This window comes from Pimephales promelas, chromosome 5 (assembly GCF_988280905.1).
Source record: "Pimephales promelas chromosome 5, fPimPro1.hap1.1, whole genome shotgun sequence".
Lineage (NCBI taxonomy): Eukaryota > Metazoa > Chordata > Actinopteri > Cypriniformes > Leuciscidae > Pimephales > Pimephales promelas.
In genome coordinates this window covers 41018284-41043341 of record NC_142773.1, presented here as the reverse complement: position 1 = coordinate 41043341, position 25058 = coordinate 41018284, and the positions used below count along the sequence as shown (strand labels likewise).

At 40.4% G+C, this 25058-nt stretch overlaps 1 protein-coding gene across 2 annotated transcripts in view; it reads left to right on the top strand.

Annotated features, from left to right (window-relative positions):
• Positions 1 to 25058, top strand: part of piezo2b (piezo-type mechanosensitive ion channel component 2b) — a 116122-nt gene that overhangs the window by 78529 nt on the left and 12535 nt on the right. The window contains exons 33-43 of one of the 2 annotated variants that reach the window (XM_089131545.1): positions 510 to 608; positions 2329 to 2434; positions 2511 to 2579; positions 2664 to 2830; positions 4415 to 4605; positions 6055 to 6216; positions 7878 to 8462; positions 18322 to 18580; positions 19754 to 19936; positions 22381 to 22669; positions 24559 to 24688. In XM_089131545.1, the coding sequence (XP_088987671.1) occupies positions 510 to 608; positions 2329 to 2434; positions 2511 to 2579; positions 2664 to 2830; positions 4415 to 4605; positions 6055 to 6216; positions 7878 to 8462; positions 18322 to 18580; positions 19754 to 19936; positions 22381 to 22669; positions 24559 to 24688 (2240 nt within the window). The remainder of the gene's footprint in view (positions 1 to 509; positions 609 to 2328; positions 2435 to 2510; positions 2580 to 2663; positions 2831 to 4414; positions 4606 to 6054; positions 6217 to 7877; positions 8463 to 18321; positions 18581 to 19753; positions 19937 to 22380; positions 22670 to 24558; positions 24689 to 25058) is intronic. The other variant, XM_089131546.1, reaches the window with a different exon arrangement.

The window sequence follows — 25058 nt, the reverse complement described above, 5'->3', positions numbered from 1 at the left end:
TTACCATTTTTGAATCGATCTCCGGCGAATCATACTAGCGTTCTGGCGGTACCACTTTTAGCATAGCTTAGCATACATCATTGAAGTGGACAAGACCATTAGCATTTCTCAAAAAAAAAAAAAAAACCCAAAAAAACGACCAGTGTTTTGATATTTTTCCTATTTAAAACTTGACTCTTACATCGTGCACTAAGACCGACGGAAAATGTAAAGTTGCGATTTTCTAGGCTGAAATGGCTAGGAACTATACTGTGATTCCTGCGTAATGGCTACACAAACTTAGTCCCGGTCACGTTGGAAGCTGGGCACTATTTTCAGGCACTGTGATATCATTAAAATACGTCAAAATTACGTCAAATTTTCCAGAGCATCTGTTGCTTCAGCTCCTCCATTTTTTTTAGTTACAAACCTTTTGTATTAATTGTTGATCTGTGTTTTAGTGTTGTAACTGTTTGAAGGGTTTCAGGACACTGATGCTGTGACTTTCTCCTGGTTCTTTCTCCTCTCAGCGAGCGATCAGAAAGTTTGCTTCGGCCCTCGTGGCTTTACCCAGATCAGTCATTAAACTGCCCAAAACTGTTCTGAAGTATTTAATCCGAGCGGCCAAGGTACCACCGCGGGGAACGGCTCATCTGTGTTTATCTGTGTTTGCTGATGGTGTTTTATTGTAAGATTTCCATTCCATGTTGTTCCAGCTATGATATTTGTAGATATAATGAGATTGTAAATATCCTTCAAGGATGCATGGAATGGAAATGATTTAGAGGTGTTGTTCAATGTGAATGTTGTGTGTTTTGGGTTTATTTTTAATAATTTCATTGGTAACACTTTACAATGAGGTCCCATTAGTTGATGAGCAATGCATTTGGTACGGTATTATTTATGAATCGTTGTTAACAGTAGTAAAAATGCAACTGTTCATGTCGTATTAAAGGGATAGTTCACTTTGAAATTAATTTTTGGTATGTTTTAGCTTACCTCAAGGGCATCCAAGATGTAGGTGTTTTGATTTTGATAATTTTAGGTCAAACCGTTCTTTTCTGTCAGTCATATAATGAAGGTCTATGGTCACCACCTCAAAGAGCATGCACAGAGAAGTCCAGATTAAACATGATTTAATGACTCGTAAATGTAAGTACACATTGATGGCCTAAGACACGAAACGAGCGGTTTGTGTGAGAAAACGAACAGTATTTATATCGTTTTTACCTCTTGTAACCACAGCCACAAAGCGCCTCAGATCACTTGGACGTGGCTGTGATTACAAGAGGTAAAAACGATATAAATACTGTTCGTTTTCTTACACAAACCGCTCGTTTCGTGTCTTAGGCCATCAATGTGTACTTACATTTACGAGTCATTAAATCATGTTTAATTTTGACTTCTCTGTGCATGCTCTTTGAGGTGGTGACCATAGACCTCCATTATATGACTGACAGACAAGAACGGTTTGACCTAAAAATATCAAAATTGAAAATACTGCGGAAACAAAGACACCTACATCTTGGATGCCCTTGAGTTAAGATAAAACATATCAAAAATTAATTTCAAAGTGAACTATCCCGTTAACAGATACAACTTTGATTATAATAACGTATTAGTAAATGCTTAATGTAATAAATGCTTACTAATGTATTTAACAAATGGAACCTTATTTTAAAATGTTATCATTTAATGTTGTTGCTTGTAAATGCTGGGATTTGCTCCATTGCATTTAAGAAATGGCGTTCACACTGATCGTGAATCATTCTGATATTAATGGAGCAAAAAACAGTTTCTGTCTTTGAATTTTCCATTTTCTTGTGCAACCTGGATTCAAACAACTCCATTTAATCTGTAATTAAAATGCTGGGTTGTTTCAAGCCAAATTTGGGTCAATGGACAAACCCAAATGTTGGGTTAAAAATGCAATTAAAAAATGTACAGTTGAAAGTGAAAGTTAAAGTTGGGTCAAAATTTGAAATTAATTTTTTAACCCAACATTTGTCCATATTTTTACCCAAATTTGGGTTCAACCAACCCAGCATTGTCTACAGTGTACATACTCATCAATATCCATGTATATACAATTCAAAAATGGAAGTGGTTTTTCAAAGATCTGGAATATTCGGATGGAAACCGTGCAGTGAGTGGATGTGCTTGTCAAATTCAGCCTTTTCAGGGGATAAAATACACATTCATGATCAAAATAACACATGCATTGCATTGAAACTTGAATCATGGGTTAAATTTCAACTGGTTTCCTGAAATGGCTGACATGTTTGTGTGTTTATGTCCTTGTGCGACACTTTATTCAACACTTCATAAATGGATGAATTTCTATTGTAGTTTGTGTATCATACCTGGATCACTGACTCGAAAGCAGTCCTGAAGCAACGAGTCAAAGAGAGGCGTTATTTCTGGAAGCGCAGACACAGGAAAGACAAGAAAGAAGGTACAGCGCTCTTTAACATCTGAAAATTTGTATCCATAATTGTAAAGTTGGTCTCAATGCAACGTCTTGTGTGTAGTTCATGTGGCGATAGAGGTCGGGGAAGAAGAACGTCAGAGTTCAGAGGAAGAGAAATCGGACGGACCAGGTGTGTTCATGTCATGGCACACGTTCGTTTAACGTTTGATGTAAACTTCAGAAAAACCTAAATGTCACGTTCCACTTCCTGTAGACAACATCATCAAGAGGGTCTTCAACATCATCAAGTTCACGTGGGTGTTGTTTCTGACCACCATCGAGAGCATCACCAAGTGGCTGAACTCCGTCTGCAGGGAATACATCGACATCTCCACCGTCCTGCGCATCGAGCGCTGCATGCTGACCAGAGAAGTCAAAAAGGTTCTCTACAGATGCTTATGTATACAGCTAGCTGTGCATTAAACCGCTTTATACCATGGTCTGGGTGAATGCTCCATTCTGATTGGCTAAAAAGTGATAGAGGATACCTAAGCTGCGTCCGAAATCGAATACTTCCCTAGTATATAGTATGCGAAAAACAGTACGCGAGCAGAGTAGTATGTCCGAAATCATAGTTTGCGCGCCTACATTTCAAATAACGAACTTGAGCGTGCAAAAGACGCGATATGTGAACAGGCCCCAATGCGCGACTTCTTTATTTATTTCAACCTTTTTAGAGAATTTGACCTAAAATACGTTAACTTTCTGGCTCGTGAGTTAGCTAAACTGGAGTGTTCTTCTACGAGCCGAGCGGACTATAAATATCTCCGGTTGTTAAATAAACCGTCAGGCGTAACCAGGGAAACCAAGTTATTGTTTGTAAAAACTTAAGAGTTCGATTGTAAAAGTAGTTAAAATATAAACTAATGTTTTAACCCTTGTGCTGCATTCGATTTTTAACACCGTTGAGTGCATTAAGGACCAAAAATGGCCACATATTAAACGTTGCCTAAAATATTATATATTATTATTATTTTCCACTTTTACCAAGTTAAATCTTTTAACCAGCATCAGTCCTCATCATAACTACCAAAAATGTATTCAATTTCAGGATTTTAACCCTTTAATTACCAGTTTTGTTTGCGAAACCATCGATTTGTATAAGAGGAAAAAACACAAAAATGCAATTATTTTCAATAAACTAAATGCAAAGAGAAAACTTTAGATTTGGATTATCACAGTCCCACTTTGCAAAAAATCCCACTTGGCGCGTTAGAGACCAAAAATGGCCACCTATTAAACATTGCCTATTGCCTAAAATAAGGTGCATTTCCACCCATAGGGAATAAATATGTAGTGACGTCATCTGGTGGAATACACTATATAATGCAAATATAATGCTTTTGCTTCAAAATGAAAGGATGTTTGTGCAAAAATCATGTTTCATGTATTACTGACAGCTTTAGATTTAAACAACGTTTTAATGGGTTTCAATGGGCCATTTTTGGTCTTTATGGTGCTGAGTGTTACTATTTGATCTACACAGTGTGTGTTATACATATTTTGCAAAATGGGATCACATTTTTTACATGTATCCAAAAAGTCACAATTTTGCCAAATTTCATACCATTTGCATTAAAACAGCCAAAATGGTCAAAGAAATTAAACTGCAAAAGACCAAAAATGTCCCTAATGCAGCATAAGGGTTAAAAATGTGTTATTTGGCAAGTGACCGTGGTATAAGCGGGCTAATGCCCTTCGAGGTGTCATCAAAATTATAACAAATAACGACTTGAAATTTCTCACTTTGCATGTAATGAGTTTATATAATATAGTTTCATCTTTTACGTTGAATTACTGAAATGGACTTTTGGTCGATATTACATTTTTTCGAGTTTCACCCGTATAATATTTGTGATTAAAATGCATTGGTACCTTTTGGAATCGGCACATATATTTGAGAATAATCCAAAAGTCTAGCTGCTGTGGGTCTAGAACTGACCCGCTGTGTTCCTTGTCCTGCAGGGTAACGTGCCGTCCCGTGAGAGCATCCATGTGTATTACCAGAAGCAGATGAAACTCAATGGATCTCGTGAATCTGGCCTGGACCGGATCAGTGAGGAGGATTCGGGCTCGATCAGAGCTCGCCGCAGACGGGGCGGACACAGTCTGGATTCCCTCCAGTCTGGATTCGCCTCCAGAGACAGCCTCTCCAGGTACTCATCCTCGACTTTATCATTTTAGGTTGAATCTGTAATTCAGATATCTGTCATTTAAATCTGCAACATTAAAAGCTTGATTTTCTTTAAATGTAGGTTTGATTATTCTATTTAACTCTTTTCTTTACATTTTACACTCCTTCAGCCAACAATTTGAGTCTCAGGTACAGTGGTGTGAATAAGTTTTGGCACCCATGCTAAAGTTGCCTAAAAAGAGGAATAAAAAATCATCTTTTGGATATTGATCTTAATGCCTTAATTAGAAAAATGAGGAAAACTCCAACCTTTAAGGACACCAATTTTCTTTGTGAATGAATAATGCATCATAAATAAATAAATGTTTTTCCTTAAAATACAGGGTGCATAAGTCAGGGCACCCCTATGTTAAATTCCCATAGAGTCAGGCAGATTTTTATTTTTAAAAGCCAGTTATTTCATGGATCCAGGATAATATGCATCCTGATAAAGTTCCCTTGGCCTTTGGAATTAAAATATCCCCACATCATCACACACCTTCCAGCACACCTAGAGATTGGCATGGTTTTACTTCAGTTAGCCTAATAGCTGGTTTGATTTGCATTGAAAGATGATCCCCATGCCAATCTCTAGGTGTGGTGGAAGGTGTGTGATGATGTGGGGATATTTTAATCCCAAAGGCCAAGGGAACTTTATCAGGATGCATATTATCCTGGATCCATGAAATAACTGGCTTTTAAAAATAAAAATCTGCCTGACTCTATGGGAATTTAACATAGGGGTGCCCTGACTTATGCACCCTGTATTTTAAGGAAAAACATTTATTTATTTATGATGCATTATTCATTCACAAAGAAAATTGGTGTCCTTAAAGGTTGGAGTTTTCCTCATTTTTCTAATTAAGGCATTAAGATCAATATCCAAAAGATGATTTTTTATTCCTCTTTTTAGGCAACTTTAGCATGGGTGCCAAAACTTATTCACACCACTGTATATGCCTCTTTACGATGACTTTGGTTTAGTCCTCATGGATAAAAGCGTCTGCTAAATGACCAAAGTGTATATGATATAATAATCACAAACACACAGAGCTGATTGACTAATATCATAGACTGCTGTACTCTACTTGTTCATTCTAGAGTGTATTATTTAGTCCCCATTGAAATGAACACACTTAATTAAGGTAATACTACTGTATATACTGTATATGTGGGGCTGGAGACACTAGTGTCGTTCATATCTCAGGAGATCAAAGTATCTGAGCTTCTGTTTGTCTTACAAATCACATAACTTTAAAAATATATAGGTTGTATCTCACCCCAGATTTTTAGCATTGTGACATTTTCATGACAAGGTTTAAATTTTTTTCTCAAAAGCAACATCTAATAACCAGGAGCCTTTTCCCCTCATGATTTCTTCTTTTTCATTGCATTATATTTCCACTCATCCGTCCATCTGTCCATCTATCAGCGCATACACCGAAGCCACCATGCTGTTTTCCCGCCAGTCCACCTTGGACGACTTGGACGACATTCCCAAAACCAGCGAACGCGCTCGTCCCAAACTGCGCAAAATGTATGGCTTGGACATGTCCAACTCCTCGGCGGACAGCGGAAGCAGCGTCATCTCCAGGTGCTCATGATCCTCTTCATCACATTCATCCTCATCCTCCACACTCTTTTGATTTATTATTTATTTTATTTGGTTACATATTTATAATGTAAACAGGTTTGCCATGCTAATGGAAGCAATAAAGCAATATAAATTCAAATATTAACTGATATTTACACATTTCTGGCTGACTATATAGACATATATTGGGGCTGCCAATGTTAAGACAGTAATGCATGTGATTAATACCTTAATACGTTAAAATGAATAAAAATAATCACCCTTCAATCTGACTGTTAACTTTGCTGGATATGGCAAATGATGACAAAATGAACGTGTTATGAAGATAAATGGTGTATGCTTTATTGCATGTTAAGTCTGCGATTAATCGTAATTAAAAAATGTAATCTAATGACAGTTCTAATATTTATATATATATTACTAATACAATTTGTATTATATTAATATATTAATTAGTATAGTATTGATTTTGTATGTCATCAATTATTTTTTTATTCATTTTAATAAACATTTTATTATTTTAAACTAATAGTAATATAATGATAATTACAAAAATTGTGTGTGTGTGTGTGTGTGTGTGTATATACGTATATATATATATATATATATTGTGTTACGTGTTTATGACATGATTTCTAAATGACTGACCGAAGAAATAAATAAATACAATAAATACAATATATATATATGAAGAGTTCAGATGCAAAAGCCTCTAAATGCCATTTGAAATTTTCTTCTTTAATGATGATTTTTATCAAACTTGTATATTTAAGTTCAGTAATTTCACTTAAATAACAATTAATAGGTAATTATCATTGCCATTTAAGTGAAATTACTGAACTTAAATATACAAGTTTGATAAAAATCATCATTAAAGAAGAAAATTTCAAATGGCATTAAGAGGCTTTTGCATCTGAACTCTTCATATATATATATATGTATATATAAAAATTAGGGCTGTCAACCGATTAATCGCGATTAATCGCATCCAAAATGAATGTTTGTGTTTACATAATATATGTGGGTGCACTGTGTATAATTATTTTATATACATAAAAATACACACACATGCATGTATATTTAAGAAAAAAAATATATTTTTATATATAAAATATTTATTTTTATATATAATGTAAATTATTTTTAAATCTATTTACTGTATATACATGAAAATACTTTTTTTATATATAGAAGCATGTGTGTGTATTTATATATATACAAAATAATTATACACAGTGCACCCACATTTATTATGTAAACACAAACTTTTATTTTGGATGCGATTAATCTTTTGACAGCTCTAATATAAATATTATCAAAATAATACATCTTTCTCCATAATGCATATAAAAATTACATGCACATTTATTTTATTGTAGAATAACATTATTAAGGTATACAGTCAAATAATTGGTTCTACTTATCAGTTTAGGAAGTTACAGAGATATTAACTTCTAAAAATGTATGAAATCCATATATTTCAGTGGTAAATATGCATTTTGGGAAGACAAAGTAAATGTTTAAGTCAATCTATCTGTGTATTTTTTCATAATACAGCACTACAGGAAATGTAACTCGTCAAAACGTCTTCTGAAAATGTCCCACAATTCATACGCTGATTGTAATATGACACCGTTTCCTGTTTGTTTTGTGTTTTCCAGTGAAGCGACTCAATGCGTAACATTGTTCTCTCGACAAGGCACCAACGACACGATAGACGAGGCTGAGGACGAGCGAGACCAGCTGGAGGTCAAGAAGAAAACAGCAGACCCGGAGCGCCGAACCAGCGAGGACAAACCCGACGGAGGCGATCAGGAGGAAGTGATGCGGGAAGAGGAAGTCCAATGGGATTTGGTAGATCCAGAAGAAGCAGTGAAAGACGTTCAGGATCCTCAGCTTGAGTGTGACGAGCACCGAGAGGAAGAGCAGTGTGTTACTGATGATGAGGAGGGTGAAGAGTCTATCCATCAGGATGAAGGTGAATCATCAGGACCGGAGAACATGCAAACGGATCCGGTCAGCGGGCATCTTTTCACTCCAGACACAGACGCGCCGAACACCTCAGACGCGGACGTGCCGCCCAGCTACAGCAAAGCCGTGAGCTTCGACCGCCTCTCTGTGAGCGACGAAAGCGACAGCGATAGACGCATGATGGTGATGACCCCCGACAGCAGATCCGATCTGGACGACCCTCTGCTGCCCTCCACGACCACCGATCTGACCGCCAGCGAACTGCTGCTCAACAAGTCAGTCGTTTTGCATGACGGCTTATTTAAATGGGTCTGTTGTATCAAGAAGTGGCGTAAATGTGGTCGAAAATCCCAATACTGATATAACATCTCACTTCTATTTTAGTGTATACTATTTGTAACGTGGGTTGATTCAGAAACGAGGGAGGGGAGAATCCAAATGCAGTTAAAAGACATTCAACAAAACACAACAAAAGTAAATCCAGGCAAAAATCCTGGAAAACTGACCACACCACACATAGGAAACACTAGGGCTCAAATCAGTCCCTCCAGAAAAACGCGATTATGCGATCGCTGAATTCAATGCAAAATCAGCCAAAGTCCGCATATTTATGCGGGGGCCGCATTTTTTCAAATACGCCGCACTTTCGCCGCATAAATTGCCAATTTCCTTGCAAAATATGCGGGGTTTGCATAATTTCATAATCCTCGCATTTTCGTTGCAAAAAAAAGTCACGTGTATTTTAGTAGAAAGTTAAAAAATGTTCCGTTTGCTTCACACAAGAGCAGCCATTTCCCTCTGTTTCCATGGGAACGTTATGAAGTGACGCAATTACGCGACGCCGGACAGACTCACGGAGGCGATTGACATCTCACAAATCGAACTCGTATAACTGTCTGTCACACGTTCTACCGTCACATCGTTACTTAATAAACAACATAAGATAAAAGAAGTAGTATCAAACAGAAATTACCCGCACACATGGGGTGTTTGAGGCGCACATATAACACTGCAGAGAGTTCAACAGGGAGCGCACTGCTCTTAAAGGGGCCACACCTTATTTACACTCGTTATAGTCTGAAATAAAACAAGATGAGAAATTAAATATTCCCAGCACTTTCTATGATGTAGTATGCTTGTTTATCAAAGGAAGTAATAAGAAATGACTCTTACATTAGCCTAGTGAGAACAGGATGTTGGGGGAATCACTGAAAAAGAGAAATCTTTTTCATCAAACCGCAATTTTTGCAAGTTCTCTCAATTTTTGCAAATTCCTGCAATTTCATCGCATAAAATTGCATAAATATCCCGCATATTCCATCGCATTTTTAAAGAAAACGGGCCGAGTAGGCTAATCAATCAATTTTTGCCCGCAACAATCACAAAAAAACTCAGCGTTTTTCTGGAAGGACTGAATACTATTATGGCAAATGTTATATATAAATCGCAAATTTTTTTCACAAATTTTTGGAAATTACCACCACAAAATCAGTCATTTTGATCGCAAAAATCACAAAAAAAAATCGTGAAATCCTGGAGGGACTGTCAAATACACTCGATAACAAGGGTTGGAACGAGGAACAGGTGTGGGTAATGAGTTGATAACTGTGGAAACAAACAAACAAGGCAGCAATGAACAACAGGAACAAAAATACACTTCCAAAATGTCTTTAAACACAAGACAGGAGAAACGAGACAGGAATTGTGACAGTAGTTTAGATGTATTGATATTTTCAATTATTATTATTTTTTCAGTTTTCATTTTATTTGTAGTCATTTTGCTATGTGCTTTTTGTCATATTTATTAGGGTTTTTTTTTTTTTTTTTTTTTTATATATATAAATATTTCCAGACAAGTGTGATTTTATTTTTATTTGAGCTTTAGTTTCGTTTTAGTTAGTATATTTACTTTTTACAGGTATACTAGATAGTGAAATATAGTATACTATATATATATAGTAATGATTTAGGTTGTATATTAGGGCTGTCAAACGATTAATCACGATTAATCGCATCCAAAATAAAAGTTTGTGTTTCCATTATATATGTGGGAGCACTGTGTATAATTATTTTATATATATAAACACACACACATGCATGTATATTTAAGAAAAAAATATTATTTATATATAAAATATTTATATTTATACATAATATAAATTAGATATAAATCTATATACAGTAAATACATGATTTTGTTAATATCCAATACCAAAATTTCTTAAATATATACAAGCATGTGTGTGTATTTATATATATATAGAATAATTATACACAGTGCACCCATGTATATTATGTAAACATAAACTTTTATTTTGGATGCGATTAATCACGATTAATCGTTTGACAGCCTTATATATGCGTGTGTGTGTGTGTATATATATATATACTGTATATGAACAAATTAGCAGCTACTCTCAGTGGGGGGCTGGGACACTTTGGAAAGAGGCAGGGTACAGGCAAACCACGGTCAGATGGTTGGAGAGTTGAATAAGGTTGGAAGGAGGAGGACACAGACAGAATTCAGCCAAGTTCACCTCAAAGGGTGTATTTATTAAATTGTCTCTTGTCTTCCTGGCTGGTATATGAGCGTGTGGGTATGGGTGTGTGTGGTTTGGAAGACGCACACAGGATTAATCACAAGGCTAGCAGGAGATCAGGAGATTGGAAATAGGAGATGCGAGTTCGGTTAGGTCACACCCGGATGCAAACAGAAGCACTGCTTGACCAGGTAAGTTATATCCCCTGCCTAATAATTAGTGACAGGTGTGTCTCCTGTGCAACACGCGAGGGAATCACAGCTGCAGGCAATTTGGGCCAATCATGGGGGATAGAGCGGGCGAGTGAGGCTTTTGTACAGCCGCCCCGGAATTTGTCACAAATTCCATACCGTAGAAAGTATCACGAGCTCCTGCCTCCCTCCTCCTCCTCTTCATCTTTCAACTCTGGTAAGGGGATGAGCCTTGCAACAGGTCTGATGTACCTCTTCTCACCGACCCTCACCTCCACTGTTCGGACTCTCCCGTCTACTCCTGAGATGACTTGGGTGATCCGTCCAACCGGCCAGTGAGCCCGAGGGAACTGAGGATCGACTATCAGGACTGGCTGTCCAACGGTCATGTTGCTGGTATCCCTCCTCCATTTCCCTCGCGGCTGCAAGTTGGGTAAGTAATCTCGGATAAATCTCGACCAGAAGTGGTCAGCAAGAAGTTGACTGTGACGCCACCTGCGTGTCCCGATAAAGCTGGTTGATGCAAAGGTGGCTTGCGGAAGTGAGGAGTCACGACGGCCCATGAGGAGCAGATTGGGGGTGATCGGATCAGGATCTGAAGGGTCGGCTGAGATGTATCCTAGAGGCTTCGCATTCAAGATACCCTCCACCTCTATAAGTACGGTTCGGAGAACGGTTTCCAGAATGGGCTGACTGCCAAGGACCACTTGGAGGGAAGTTTTGACCGATTTGATCTCCCTCTCCCATACACCACCAAAATGAGGTGCATGGGGAGGATTGAAGCGGAAGGTGATCTGTTGCTCAGCCAGTTGTTGTCTCAGATTGGGTTCCATAGCTTCAAACGATTTGCGGAGTAACACATCACCTCCCCTGAAGTTGGTTCCTCGGTCAGCCAAGATTTCGAATGGCTTCCCTCTTCGAGATATAAAGCGACGGAGGGCCATAAGGAATGCTTCTGTATCCATACTCTCAAGTATATCCAGATGTATACATCGGGTAGTGAGGCACTTGAAGAGTATTCCCCAGCGTTTTTCACACCGGCGGCCCACTTTGACCTGGAATGGTCCAAAGCAGTCGACCCCCGTTGACCAGAAGGGAGGCTTGAACAGGCGAAGACGGGCAGTTGGTAAGTCCGCCATTCTTGGAATGTCTGGCTTGGCTTTCCACTTGCGGCACTCCAGGCAGTTGTTCTGGTGCCGCTTGATGGCACTCCGGCCCCTCAGCACCCAATACTTCCGCCGTATCTCGCCATGAACTCGCTCTGGTCCAGGGTGCAGAAGCTGCTCATCATAGCTCTTTATAATGAGTCTGGAAAGAGGATGATCACCGTCAAGGACAATCGGATGTAGGACATCAGGTTCCAACTCTGCCCGGCTCAGTCTTCCGCCTACCCGGATCACGTTCAATGCAGGGTCCAGCTCAGGGGAGAGGGAGACGAGTCGGCTATTCCTCGGTAAGTCTCTATCTTTGAGTAGAGCTTGAAGCTCTTCTGGGAAACTCTCCGCCTGAGCTCCCTGGATCAGCAGTGTTTCCGCTGCAAGGTGAGAAGCAGCAGTAGCCGCCCCATCAGAGGCCATCTTGGATACTGCTGCAATCAGATCTTCTAACCTGCTGTATCGTGAAACATCAGGCAGCGGAGAGGCAGGTATCTCGTGAGTCAGGTAACAGGCAATAGACTTCCTGAGCTCATCCGTCTCACTCTCGGGCAGTGGAATGGACAACGGAGGGAAGACCGGCCACTGAGTTTCAGGTTTCCACAAGAACGATGGTCCCTCACTCCATCTTTGACGTTGTGCTAGCTCTTGCAGTGTCTTTCCTCTCGTAATGTCGTCCGCAGGATTGCTCTGGCTATCCACATACCTCCAGCTGTTCACATCAGTGAGGTCTTGTATCTCAGCAATGCGTGTCCCTACAAAGACCTTATACCTGCAGGACTCTGACTTCAGCCAAGAGAGCACGGTGGTAGAGTCACTCCAGTAAACCACCTTGCGGATGGGCAAGGTAAGTTCAGTTTGCACAGTGGATGAGAGCTGGGCTCCGAGGAGGGCAGCACAGAGCTCAAGGCGGGGCACAGAGATCTGCCTCCTTGGGGCCACTCTTGACTTGGCCAAGACAAAGCAAACCTGAACCTCACCCTCTGCAGGCTGTGCTCTGAGGTAAGCTACTGCCCCATAGACCCTCTCAGATGCATCACAACAGACGTGGAGATCCCATTCTGTTGCAGGGGAATCAACTGATGCGGGCACATAACACCGGGGCATCTGCACTCGATGAAGATCCACCAATTCACGCTCCCACTCAAGCCACCGATCCATCAGCTCAGCTGGGCGAATAGGATCATCCCAATCCTGCTTGGTCTTCCATAGGTCCTGAACAATCACCTTGGCCCTCGTAGTGTAAGGCAATATGTAGCCTAACGGGTCATATTGACTGGCTAAGGTGCGGTAAACCACCCTCAAGGTGGGTGAAGCTGAGGTCAGTCCTGCCCTGTGTTTGTATCCAAGGGTGTCTGGGATACAAGCCCAACGGAGACCCAGGGCTGGCTCTTGAGGGCCCAAACCCATCTCGGAAAGCCACAGCTCGGTGCTGGTTGACCTTGCTTCTGGAGGGAGATGTTTCACCACCTCTACAGTGTTGCTCGCCCACTGCCTGATCTCAAATCCGCCTTTAGCAAGTTGGATGCGCAGTTTCTCAAGCAAGGTCTTGGCTGCTACGGAAGAAGGCAGGCTCTGGAGGCAGTTATCGACGTAGAACGAGTTCTCCACCGAATCCACTACCTCTTGGTCACTGTCATCACAACTCCTGGTGTGATGCTGCAGCGCATAGATCGCACAGCATGGGCTGCAAGCTGCACCGAAGGGAAGCACTTGCCATTCATAAGTGGTTGGCTCCCTCTCTCTTTCTAGATTCCGCCAAAGAAAGCGAAGGAGAGCCTGGTCCTGTGGCAGCAGACGGACCTGATGGAACATGGCACGGATATCGCCGCTGATGGCCACTGAATGCTGCCTGAATCGGAGCAACACTCCCAAGAGGGATGGACCCAAGGTAGGTCCTGGAAGCAAGTCTTCATTCAGGCCTTGGCCCCTGAACGTGAATGAACAATTGAAGACTAACCTGTGCTTTCCACTAGCTTGCTTAATAACATGATGAGGTAAGTACCACGACTCAATATGTTGACTCTCGCCCACATCCTTCACAATGGTCACATAACCAGCATCAAGAAGCTTCTGGATCTCATTATGGTGTATGTTGGCGAGTTCAGGATCCCTGTCCAGTCGTCTTTCTGTTCCCCGCAACAAGGGCATGACGGAATATTTGGAGACTGAAAGCAAAGGGCGATTCGGGGCACGCAGCAAGGGTGTGGCATATCGTTGAATGCCATCAACGGTCACAGGGACAGTCTTGGTCCGTAACAGCTCCAATGCATACTCATCATGCTTCGAGCGAGTCACATCCTTGCTGCTTCGGTGGGGATAAGCGTCCAGCTTCCACAACAACTCGACATTCCTAAGGAGCTCCGCAGTGGCACAAGGTAACGGATTGGCGGTAGAGGTCATGAAGAGGCAGGACTCGAGGTGCACATCCGGGCGGGAGGTCACACTAACAGGTCCCTGCATGGCCCAGCCTAATGCTGTATGAACTGCCACTGGTCCACCCGTCGGACCCATCCGGACAGGCTCAGTCGGAACGATCAGTTCAGGGTAATCTGAGCCGATAAGAACAAGAGGTGCTATTCGGGAAAAGGACTGAAGTGGCAACTCTCTCAGGTGGGGATACTGCTTCTTAAGGGCCTCTGCAGGGCAGGTGTGTTCAGCCAGGCTAAGGCACAGAGAGGTAAAGGCATTGTGGATGGGATATTTTATCTCCGGTTGCCCTGCCGGGGATATAGAAAAGGACACAGTCATGCCCTCCACCGGGACTACCCGCTGCCGTATAGTCTGCAGATAAAGCACCTCTGGCTCCCCCTGGAGGTGAAGATGTTGACCAGCAGTGGGCAAGATGATTGTTCGACTAGAGGCATCGTCGAGAAGAGCGAATGTCTCCAGGCTATGGCCCCCAGCGTGTAAAGTCACTCTTAAGACCTTAAGCAAGACCCTCGGTGAGCGACTGGGCAGGTCAAGGTAGACCGCTTCCTCATGGGGAGATTGAACCATCAAGATTTTGGTCGTATTCTGACTGCTGATGTCATGGAGGATGGTCAAATGCAGCTGGTTACACAGGTTACAAGGTTTCTTCAGTGTGCATTTGTCTGGCGAATGACAGCGGGCACATTTGTGGCACCTTTTATTCTCCACAATCCAATCCCTTAGCTGAGCTGGAGTGAACTTCATCACCTCTGGGCATGATCCAAAGTAGTGATCACGGTTGTTGTGATAAGGGCAGTAAGGCTGGAACTTAGGCTTATTTTTGGAGGGATACTTCTTACCCTGTCCCTCTGCAATAGTGCTGGCCACATGCCTCCGTTCAGGGTTGGAGGTAGTAGTGGCAATGGCATTTGACGTGGTACAGGCAGTGGTGAGATACAAGGTGGTTGGACTCTCTCTGCGCCTCACCTCTTTACCAACAGGTTCTTTCCTTTCCCACTGGACAGAGGTCAACTGCTGCACCACACTCCTGGCCCTTGCCTTCCCTCGTAGCCAGGCCGACAGATGTTGAAGAGTGTATGTTCTCGTGGTCCCATCCTTCAAGTAGCCTTGAGCATAGCAGTGCTCGACAAACCCATCACGATATGAAGGGGGCAATTTACCCATAAGCTTGTCCACATGTGAGCCACACTTTAGTTCACTGCCATTCTTCCCCTCTACTGACTCTAACAGCCCAATAAGAGAACTAACAGCGATAGCAAATTCTTGAAAGGCAGCATTATCGCCCATCTTGATAGGTGGGGTGTTCAAAATGCTGCTTATCTCATTCTGGACTAGCTGGCGAGGTTGTCCATATCTAGTTCTCAGAGCAGCCAGGGCGGATGTGTAGGGGTCTCTGGCATACATATGTGACTTAGCCAGTCTATAGGCGCTCGGGAGCTTCAAATGGTCAAGAAGGATCTGGAACTTGAAATGCTCTGAAAGGTGGGTATGGATGCCCACCAGATTGCCCAAAGCCATATCCAGCAGAACAAAGTCGCTTTCTCTGCCACTGTCAAAGTAAGGCAACTTTGGTCTTGGAATTCCATATGCCGATGCAACTAACAGCTCCATCAGGTCAGTTCCTCTCTCAGGTAATGGTGGTGGCCCGACATTGTTTGGAGCCGCGGGGCATGCGGGAGGTACTGGAGATGGCTGCCGGGGCCCTGGAGGTGGATCGTCCCCTCCAGGAGATGGCACTGGAGGCTGTGGATCTGGCCCCTCACCATCAGAAGTCGCGGGGCTCAACGAAGATTCGGAACACGGCTCAGGACCCCTGGGAGACTTTGGATACATTGGAGTCACAGGGAATGGCTCTTCATCACGGGAGGTTAGACGGCCCTGTGGCTCTATGAATGGTTCCCCACCGCGGGAAGACGCCAGAGGCACGGGAGGCACATACGATCCTTCATCCCGTCGTGGGTATCCTGCCCTCGTTTCAGTCTGTGGAAGCTGACGGAAAGGTGATTGGGTAAGCGTCGGGCTCTGATTTTGCTCTGTCGCGCCAAGGGAGATGGTATGGACATGACGAGATAGAGAAGAATGGAGATCCTCGGTTGGGAATGAGCTGAGATGTAGGGCAGGGCCTGGTCTCAGTTGCGGTCCGCCCGGCTGCTGAATATTCCAGGAGGGGTGGATGTCCACCTGCTGCTCTGTCTCACTCTCCTCCTTGATCAGAGCTGCAACCAGCCGAGCTTCTTCCAACTCGCGTCTCGCTTTACGCAGCCTTCTCTCCTCCTGCAGCCTCTTGGTAATCCCCTCTCTTTCTCGTAGGGCCTGGCGTGTTTGTTCATCCAGCTGCTGGTACCTCATATCCACTTCTCGCTCTTCCCTTATTTGCTCCTCCAACTCTTCCAGGGCCAGGAGCTTCCTCCTCTCCTCCAGTGTGGCTACTTGTCTGTCACTGAGAGAGATTCGAGAGGCCGAGTTACCGGATTTACCTCCAGTATCATAAGTATAGGTGGAGGATGATTCGCTTTTACGTGCAGAAGGCTTCTTTCGTTCATCAGGTTGTACTGGGGCTGGGCCGTCTGGCTGGCTGGATCCGCACGACCCCTGGCGAAGCCTTCAGCAAGCTAACATGTGGCCTGGAAAGGCCTGCAGCATCAGAGACGGAAGCTCTAGGAACTGTTGCAAAACCTCGTGGGATCACAGCATCACTGGATTGAAGAGGAACAGCTCGACCTTCTCCACTCCCGGGGGGCTCATGAAGCTCTGCCAAGGGCTCTACAGGGACTGGAGGTGGATCCGGATTAGCGCCGTCCACTCTCTCTGGTGAAGGGGGGGAACTCAAGTTAATGGCTAAAGTAGCACGGGGGGTACGGCTGGAGCTCGTTGGGACAGTATAGCGGTCTGGTGGTCTCCTCACTCTGCGAGGGCGTGGATCGGTCACAATGGCATCACCTGGCTCAGATTCATGGCTGATCGCATCTGGTCGCTGGAGACCACGTTCTTCGTCTGGCCTCTCTGCCTCCAACCCATTACCTGACATCGTCTCTCTCCTCCGGCTCGAAGGACCATTGAACAAATTAGCAGCTACTCTCAGTGGGGGGCTGGGACACTTTGGAAAGAGGCAGGGTACAGGCAAACCACGGTCAGATGGTTGGAGAGTTGAATAAGGTTGGAAGGAGGAGGACACAGACAGAATTCAGCCAAGTTCACCTCAAAGGGTGTATTTATTAAATTGTCTCTTGTCTTCCTGGCTGGTATATGAGCGTGTGGGTATGGGTGTGTGTGGTTTGGAAGACGCACACAGGATTAATCACAAGGCTAGCAGGAGATCAGGAGATTGGAAATAGGAGATGCGAGTTCGGTTAGGTCACACCCGGATGCAAACAGAAGCACTGCTTGACCAGGTAAGTTATATCCCCTGCCTAATAATTAGTGACAGGTGTGTCTCCTGTGCAACACGCGAGGGAATCACAGCTGCAGGCAATTTGGGCCAATCATGGGGGATAGAGCGGGCGAGTGAGGCTTTTGTACAGTATATATATATATATTTATATAAGAAAGATAGTATAGGTAAAGTATATACTTATATAATATATCTTTGAAATACTTAATCGTTATTCTAATATTCAATATGTTATTTTCATAATTATATTTTATTATTAGCTTTATTTCAATTAACGTTTTTTAAAATAGTTTTAGTTTATACTGTATGCAACACTGCTACAGTACATACTCAAGTATGCACTTTCCCATTCTCCAGCAAAACTAATACACAGTAGGTATCAGGGTAATCGTTGATGTGTGATCTGTGTCCCCACTGTTATCCAGAATGTTCTACGACGAGGAGCTGGAGAAGTCGGAGGGTTTCTATAAGTCCCAGCCGCTCGGCCTGCAGCTGTGCTACGCTCTCTATAACCTGCTGGTGGCGCACTCTGAGATGGTCTGTTACCTGGTCATTATCCTCAACCACATGATCTCGGCGTCCATGGCGACACTGGTGCTGCCCATCCTCATCTTCCTGTGGGCGATGCTCTCTGTTCCTCGGCCCAGCAAGCGTTTCTGGATGACGGCCATCGTTTACACAGAGGTCAGGGTTTGTTTTGGGTGAAATGACTTGTGTAGGCACCAATTCTGTTATACATGTAGTATGTGCTAATCAGTGTTGGGAGTAACGCATTACAAAAGTAATAGATTACAATAACATATTACTTTTTGCTGTAACGCAGTAGTGTAAGGCATTACTAATCAATTTTCAGTAATATTTTACTCGTTACATGTTCAGTGAGGCTTGTATTACAGTTGTTGTATTACAGTGTATTGTCTGCTTTTACTTCTTAAAGGTGAAAGTTTTAAAGCAGTCTTTTAGTGCCAGTTCAGAGCGGTCGTGTCTGTAACATTGTTTTTTCCTCATAAATGCGAACACAAAAACTAAAATAAAATGAATATTTTAAGTTCTATGGAGACTGGAGAGCCAATCCTTCCTCATCCGATTTGCGCAGTGTAATTAACAGAATTACAAAAAATATATTTTGCCTCCTATTTTTTTGTCACGCATGAATGTGTGTCTTTTCCCTAATATTAAAAATAAAACAGACTAATATTTGTCTAATGTCTGGAGTCCTTTAAGGAAGTAGCCTATATACGTTTCAATACATGTATTTTCTGAGAATTTTTATTTCAAGTTTTGACTGCAAATGTGATGTTCATAATGCTGGACTTCCCCAATTTTAAATAATTTATCCTCAACTAGTTTTGTGGTGTAGGTCTACGTATTTTATAATGTTAACTTCAAATAATACTAATAGACTAATTTAAAGATAAGGCAGCATTGGATCTGGACGGTAAGGAGAATAACGCTGGAGTTGGAAGAGGTGTGTCGCGATTCTGTAGGTTCGTGGATCTGAGTCGTGTGGCGAATCGCGATTTCGGTTTCATATCGCATATCGTTGCAGTTAAGTTAAGTTCTACTTAGTTATTTTGGTGAAAGTAACTCAAAAGTAATACATGAGTAATGTAACGCATTACAATTCTGAGACAGTAATATTGTAAGGTAATGAATTACTTTTAAATAACAGTAACAAGTAATACCTAATGTATTACAGTTTGGAAGTAACTTGCACAACACTGCTGCTAATTATACATGTATATATACAGTATCTTTTAGTTTAAGTCTAGCCAATATGCTTGGAGTCCAGTAGCATCTGTTAAAATTTTGTTATTCATGTTAAATCATTTGTAAATATGTTTTTATTTCCTCCAGGTCACCATCGTCATCAAGTACTTCTTCCAGTTCAGCTTTTTCCCATTCAACCAGAACGTGGAAGTCAACCAGATGAAGCCGTACCATCCGCCCAACATCCTCGGTATAGAGAAGAAAGAAGGATACGTGCACTATGACCTGGTGCAGCTGCTGATTCTGTTTTTCCACAGATCCATACTAAAGGTTCATTCTCTTATTTCCCATCTAATAGTAGTGATGCTAAACTTGATAAAGTCAGTAGAACTAATAAACCTTGTCATTAAAGCACATTTCATGCATTAAAAAAAAAAAATCTATTCTTGTGTACTGGGCGTAATATCCAAATATAAATACAGAATGCATGCAAATTAAAAACCTAAATAAGTATATTTTGGAACACTTTATTTTAGGGTTCAGTTCTCACTATGAACAAGTTGCTTATTAGCATGCATTTTCTAAAATAATGTCTGTTTATTAGTACTTATACAGCACATATTAATGCTTTTCCATATCCCTTAATCCTCCTAAATACCTAAACTCAACAACTACCTTACGAACTATTAATAAACAGTAAATTAGGAGTATATTGAGGCAAAAATCGCGGTTAAACGTGCATACTAATGTGTTACCGTATATTTTATTAGTGCCATATATTAATGCATCTCAGAGGTAATCCACTGCTAACTATTTTAATGCACAAATTGGAGGCAAAGAGCATTCAGTGGAGGATTATCCTGCTTATACCGTGGTCATTTTCCAGCATTGACGAATTGAAGCTGTTATTGATGATTACAGTGCAATATTTGACAGAAAGAGTAAAAACGATGTTTTTTTTTTCAGATCTAGCATTCTGCCCGTTTTAAATCAAACAGAGAGATAAAGCGGTCCATACGATTACATTTAAAATAATGAATTATAGAATGTATTTGAGTTTATTATCGAGATACAGAGACAGAGAGATGCGTGTGTGAATTACCTGCGTCTGTGCGGCACAGAGGACTCAGGTGTGATCGTAATTTTTATTTATTCTTAATGTCATATCACTGTCTTCGATAAAGTTTTGTCTATCCATTTATGGTGTTTTTTTTTTATTTTGGGGTTATTTTTGAATTTATTTACTTCAAAAAGTACCATATTTTCTATGTAAATTAATTACTACGTAGTTTTATTTTTTTTAACTACATTAAAATATCCTTCCAATAAGGTCTTAGAGCTAAAACCTAAAGATGAAGTGACTTTGCTGTCACCTGGTGTCTTATTTTAGAGTGCTCTAAATTCATTTCTATGGGTGCTCATTTTTGACCCAAATACAAGATTAATGAGGGTTTTTTTCACCCACTTAACATTGTAGAATTGAGTCAAAAAAAAAATGTGTGTGTTCAGGAGGCAAATTTAGGAAAAGTAGCCTTCCGCTCAGATCGAGGGAAGTATTTTTTTTTTAAATAAATCAAAACTATTTTGCCCACATTTGTCCAGGATACGGTTTTAGGGTTAACAACCAAGCAGCGAGTTTCAAACACTGGTATGTAACTCCCTCATTGAGAGATATAATGTAGATATTCACTAGTCAAGCTTGTTTATTAATAAAATCAGTGATTAATCTGACCAGAACTACCTGTGCATTGAATATTTTCATTGCACACCATCCAGCTAATCATAATCGAGAATTTAGACAGATCATGGTGGAAGTTTGCATATTTTTTTAATGTTTAAGATCTGCACACCATAGTCCGAAGTCATGTTGGGAATAAATAACGCTTGCTTGGCCTGTTTTCTGCTTTAGCTCTGAGATATTTAGCAGCTTGGTGCCAAGGTACAGCTGGAAACATAATTCACCAGACATTATGAGATCAAAACGAAGCCACTAGACTGTTGAGAGCTTTGAACCATAAAATGGATTTTAAAATCAATTCTTAATGTTTGAAGTTCCTCTCCTCTCCAGGTTTCAGATTATTTCATAAAATCGAAGCTTCAGCATGACTTTGCACTTTTCACTTGGGTAAACTAAAAAACGGTGCCTGCAAAAATACAAATCTGGAACCTGGAGAGGGGAATATTAAACATTTTATAATTATGTATTTTTCCGGTATGCATTTGTTTTTAATTCATTTATTAAATTCTAAAAGCGTTTTGTGCGAATATATGCATAATTTTTTTCAAATGCAACCCAAAAAGAGAAGCTGCTTCGCCTTCAGAAAATTGTGCGTGTACACTTCTCAGCTGGTCAAACTAAATGTTATAAGCATTTTAAATAACACAAACCTTTTTTAGAGGAGGTTTGCAATTATTTTCACAACCCTGTAGAATACAGGTTACTTGAATGCGGTTCACAAAGTTTAAGATCATGAGAAAAACTAATTAAGTCAAGTATGTCCAAACTTTCAACTAGTTTTCAACTTCAATCTAGAAGGGATTTTAGTATGGGATTTCTACTGTTATTGCTTAAAGAAACGGTAGATGAATTTTTATCCCATTTATGGAAAGCGTCTTTTATTTACTTTACAACTTTAATTATATAGGCAATAAATGGGTCTCAGATGAAGCAGTAATTTCAATTTCCAGTTTGTTTTCCTAACCAAAGACCATCACAATGGCTTCCAGTCAATCTCATTTAGTGTACCTACTTTCTCTCTCTCTCTTTGTCTCAGTGTCATGGTCTCTGGGATGAAGACGACCCTAAAATGTCCCAAAAAGATTCGTGTCTTCATCGGGACGAGTCTGTGGAGGAGGAGAAGATGGCGGTCGTGATTCCAGCTGAGGAAGAGAAGAAGAGTTCACCAGCGTACACGTTGAAGACCGTGAACCTCGGCATGTCCATGGACTCGTCCCAGGTGCTCGTGCAGATGCGTTATCCCGAGCATCGGCCTTATCTGCGGCGGCAGAGCACCAGCGGCGGAGCGCACTCGTCCCGACTCTCCTCTGTGCGCTCCAAACGCGGTGAGACTTACAGAAATCACTTCACTTTTTAAAGAGACTTGGGGAATGATCTGCCCGACTCAACCGAAGACGCATCTTTTTCAGCAACTCTTTGTTTTCTCTAATCTTCTATTATATATACAGTACACTACCGGTCAAAAGTTTTAGATCAGTAAGATTTTTTTATGTTTTTTAAATGAAGTCTCTTCTGCTCACCAAGGCTGCTTTATTTGATGAAAAAACAGTAATATTGTGAAATATTATGACAATTTAAAATGACTGTTTTAATATATTTTAAAATGTAATTTGAAAGCTGAATTTTCAACATCATTACTGTTTCTGATTACACATCAGTTTTCAGTGTCACATGATCCTTCAGAAATCATTCTAATATGCTGATTTTATGCTCAAAAAACATAAATTGTTATTTTCAATGTTGAAAACAGCCGTGTACCATTTCCCTCCCCAAAATTCTATGAATAGAAAGTTCAAAAGAACAGCATTTATTTAAAATATAATCTTTTCTAACATTATAAATGTCTTTACTGTAACTTTTGATCAATTTAACTCATCCTTGATGAATAAAAGTATTTTCTAATTTCTTTCCCCGAAAAATAAAAAAATAAATTCTTACTGACCCCTCAATTCTGTTCTTTTGAACTTTCTATTCATCAAAGAATCCTGAAAAAATGTAAAAAACTGTTTTCAACATGGATAATAATCATAAATGTTTCTTTAGCATCATATTATAATAATTTCTGTACGATCATATGACTCTGAAGACTGGAGTAATGATGCTGTAAATTCAGCTTTGATCACAGATCATAAATATATATATATATATATTAACTGCGTTAGACTAAATTTGGAAGGGTTATAGCACTTATTGTCATGTTAGTTGAACTGCTTCTATTGCTCTCCTCATTTGTAAGTCACTTTGGATAAAAGCATCTTCTAAATGATTAAATGTTATAGAGAAGTTTATAAAGAAGACCAGTGAGGAGAGCGTTGCAGTGCTATTCATTGTGTGAGAAACACAGACTAGGATGATTATTATTACGTAGATGCAAGTATGCAGTACATGTTGTGATGTTATTAACATGAGCTTTGAAGAAAACAGTGCCTCCGAGGTCGACAACCAGATTCTTAACAAGGAAAAATTGTATTTTTTTTAAATATTCACAGAAAAGCAATTCGATTTTTCTGTCAAAATTGTTTTTGTACCTACATTAATAATGAATAGAAGAGGGCCCACGATAGAACCCTGAGGAACACCAGTGGTTACTTAAAAATATTTTACATTTTTATGACTTAATTATAAAAAATGCTATCAATATGGTACACAAGAGTCCTGTTAAAATGTATGGGATGGTTATATATACAGTACACTACCGGTCAAAAGTTTTAGATCAGTAAGATTTTTTTATGTTTTTTAAATGAAGTCTCTTCTGCTCACCAAGGCTGCTTTATTTGATGAAAAAACAGTAATATTGTGAAATATTATGACAATTTAAAATGACTGTTTTAATATATTTTAAAATGTAATTTGAAAGCTGAATTTTCAACATCATTACTGTTGCTGATTACACAACACAATAGAAGAGGGCCCACGATAGAACCCTGAGGAACACCAGTGGTTACTTAAAAATATTTTACATTTTTATGACTTAATTATAAAAAATGCTATCAATATGGTACACAAGAGTCCTGTTAAAATCTATGGGATGGTTAAAATTAATCGAAAAGTCAAATAATTTGTAATCAGTCATCTACTCATGAATCTGGTTGGTCAAGGTCATTTTTTTTTAACAGACCAGTGAAAATTACAGGCTATTTTGTTAGATAATGCGATCTTTCTGTTTATTCTGGGGTTTAATTGTGGTGAAGTTTGGTACTGGTTTGATTCACAGGCAGCACGAGCACACGGAGCTTTCGCAGAGAAAACAGTGAGCCAGAAGTACCGCAGAAGAGCCGGAAAGAAATGATTATGGAGAAAATCCGAGAGCAGCTCATCAAAGCAAAGGTTTACCTGATCAAAAAGTGAGTGTGTGTGTGTGAAAATAATTCTGATGGACCTGATTTTCTCCACCTCTGAAGCAACTTTTACTTTCTGTTCCTTTCTTCATACTTCATACACAATTAATTCTAAAATATTAATGGTTTTATGCATTTATTTGATTACCAAACCAGACAATACTGAATTTCTGAAAAATGTAAACGGATTTCATAGGGCACTATTTTGGTTAAAATTTCATCAATTATTAAATTGTTATAGTTTTATCAATGCAATTGATTCATTAGACACGCTTTTGGGTTATCTACATTTAATTAAACCATTAATATGGAATCCAGAAAACAAAACGGAATTTGTGTAAAAAATAAAATGGAATTTAGATAAAAATTGAAATAT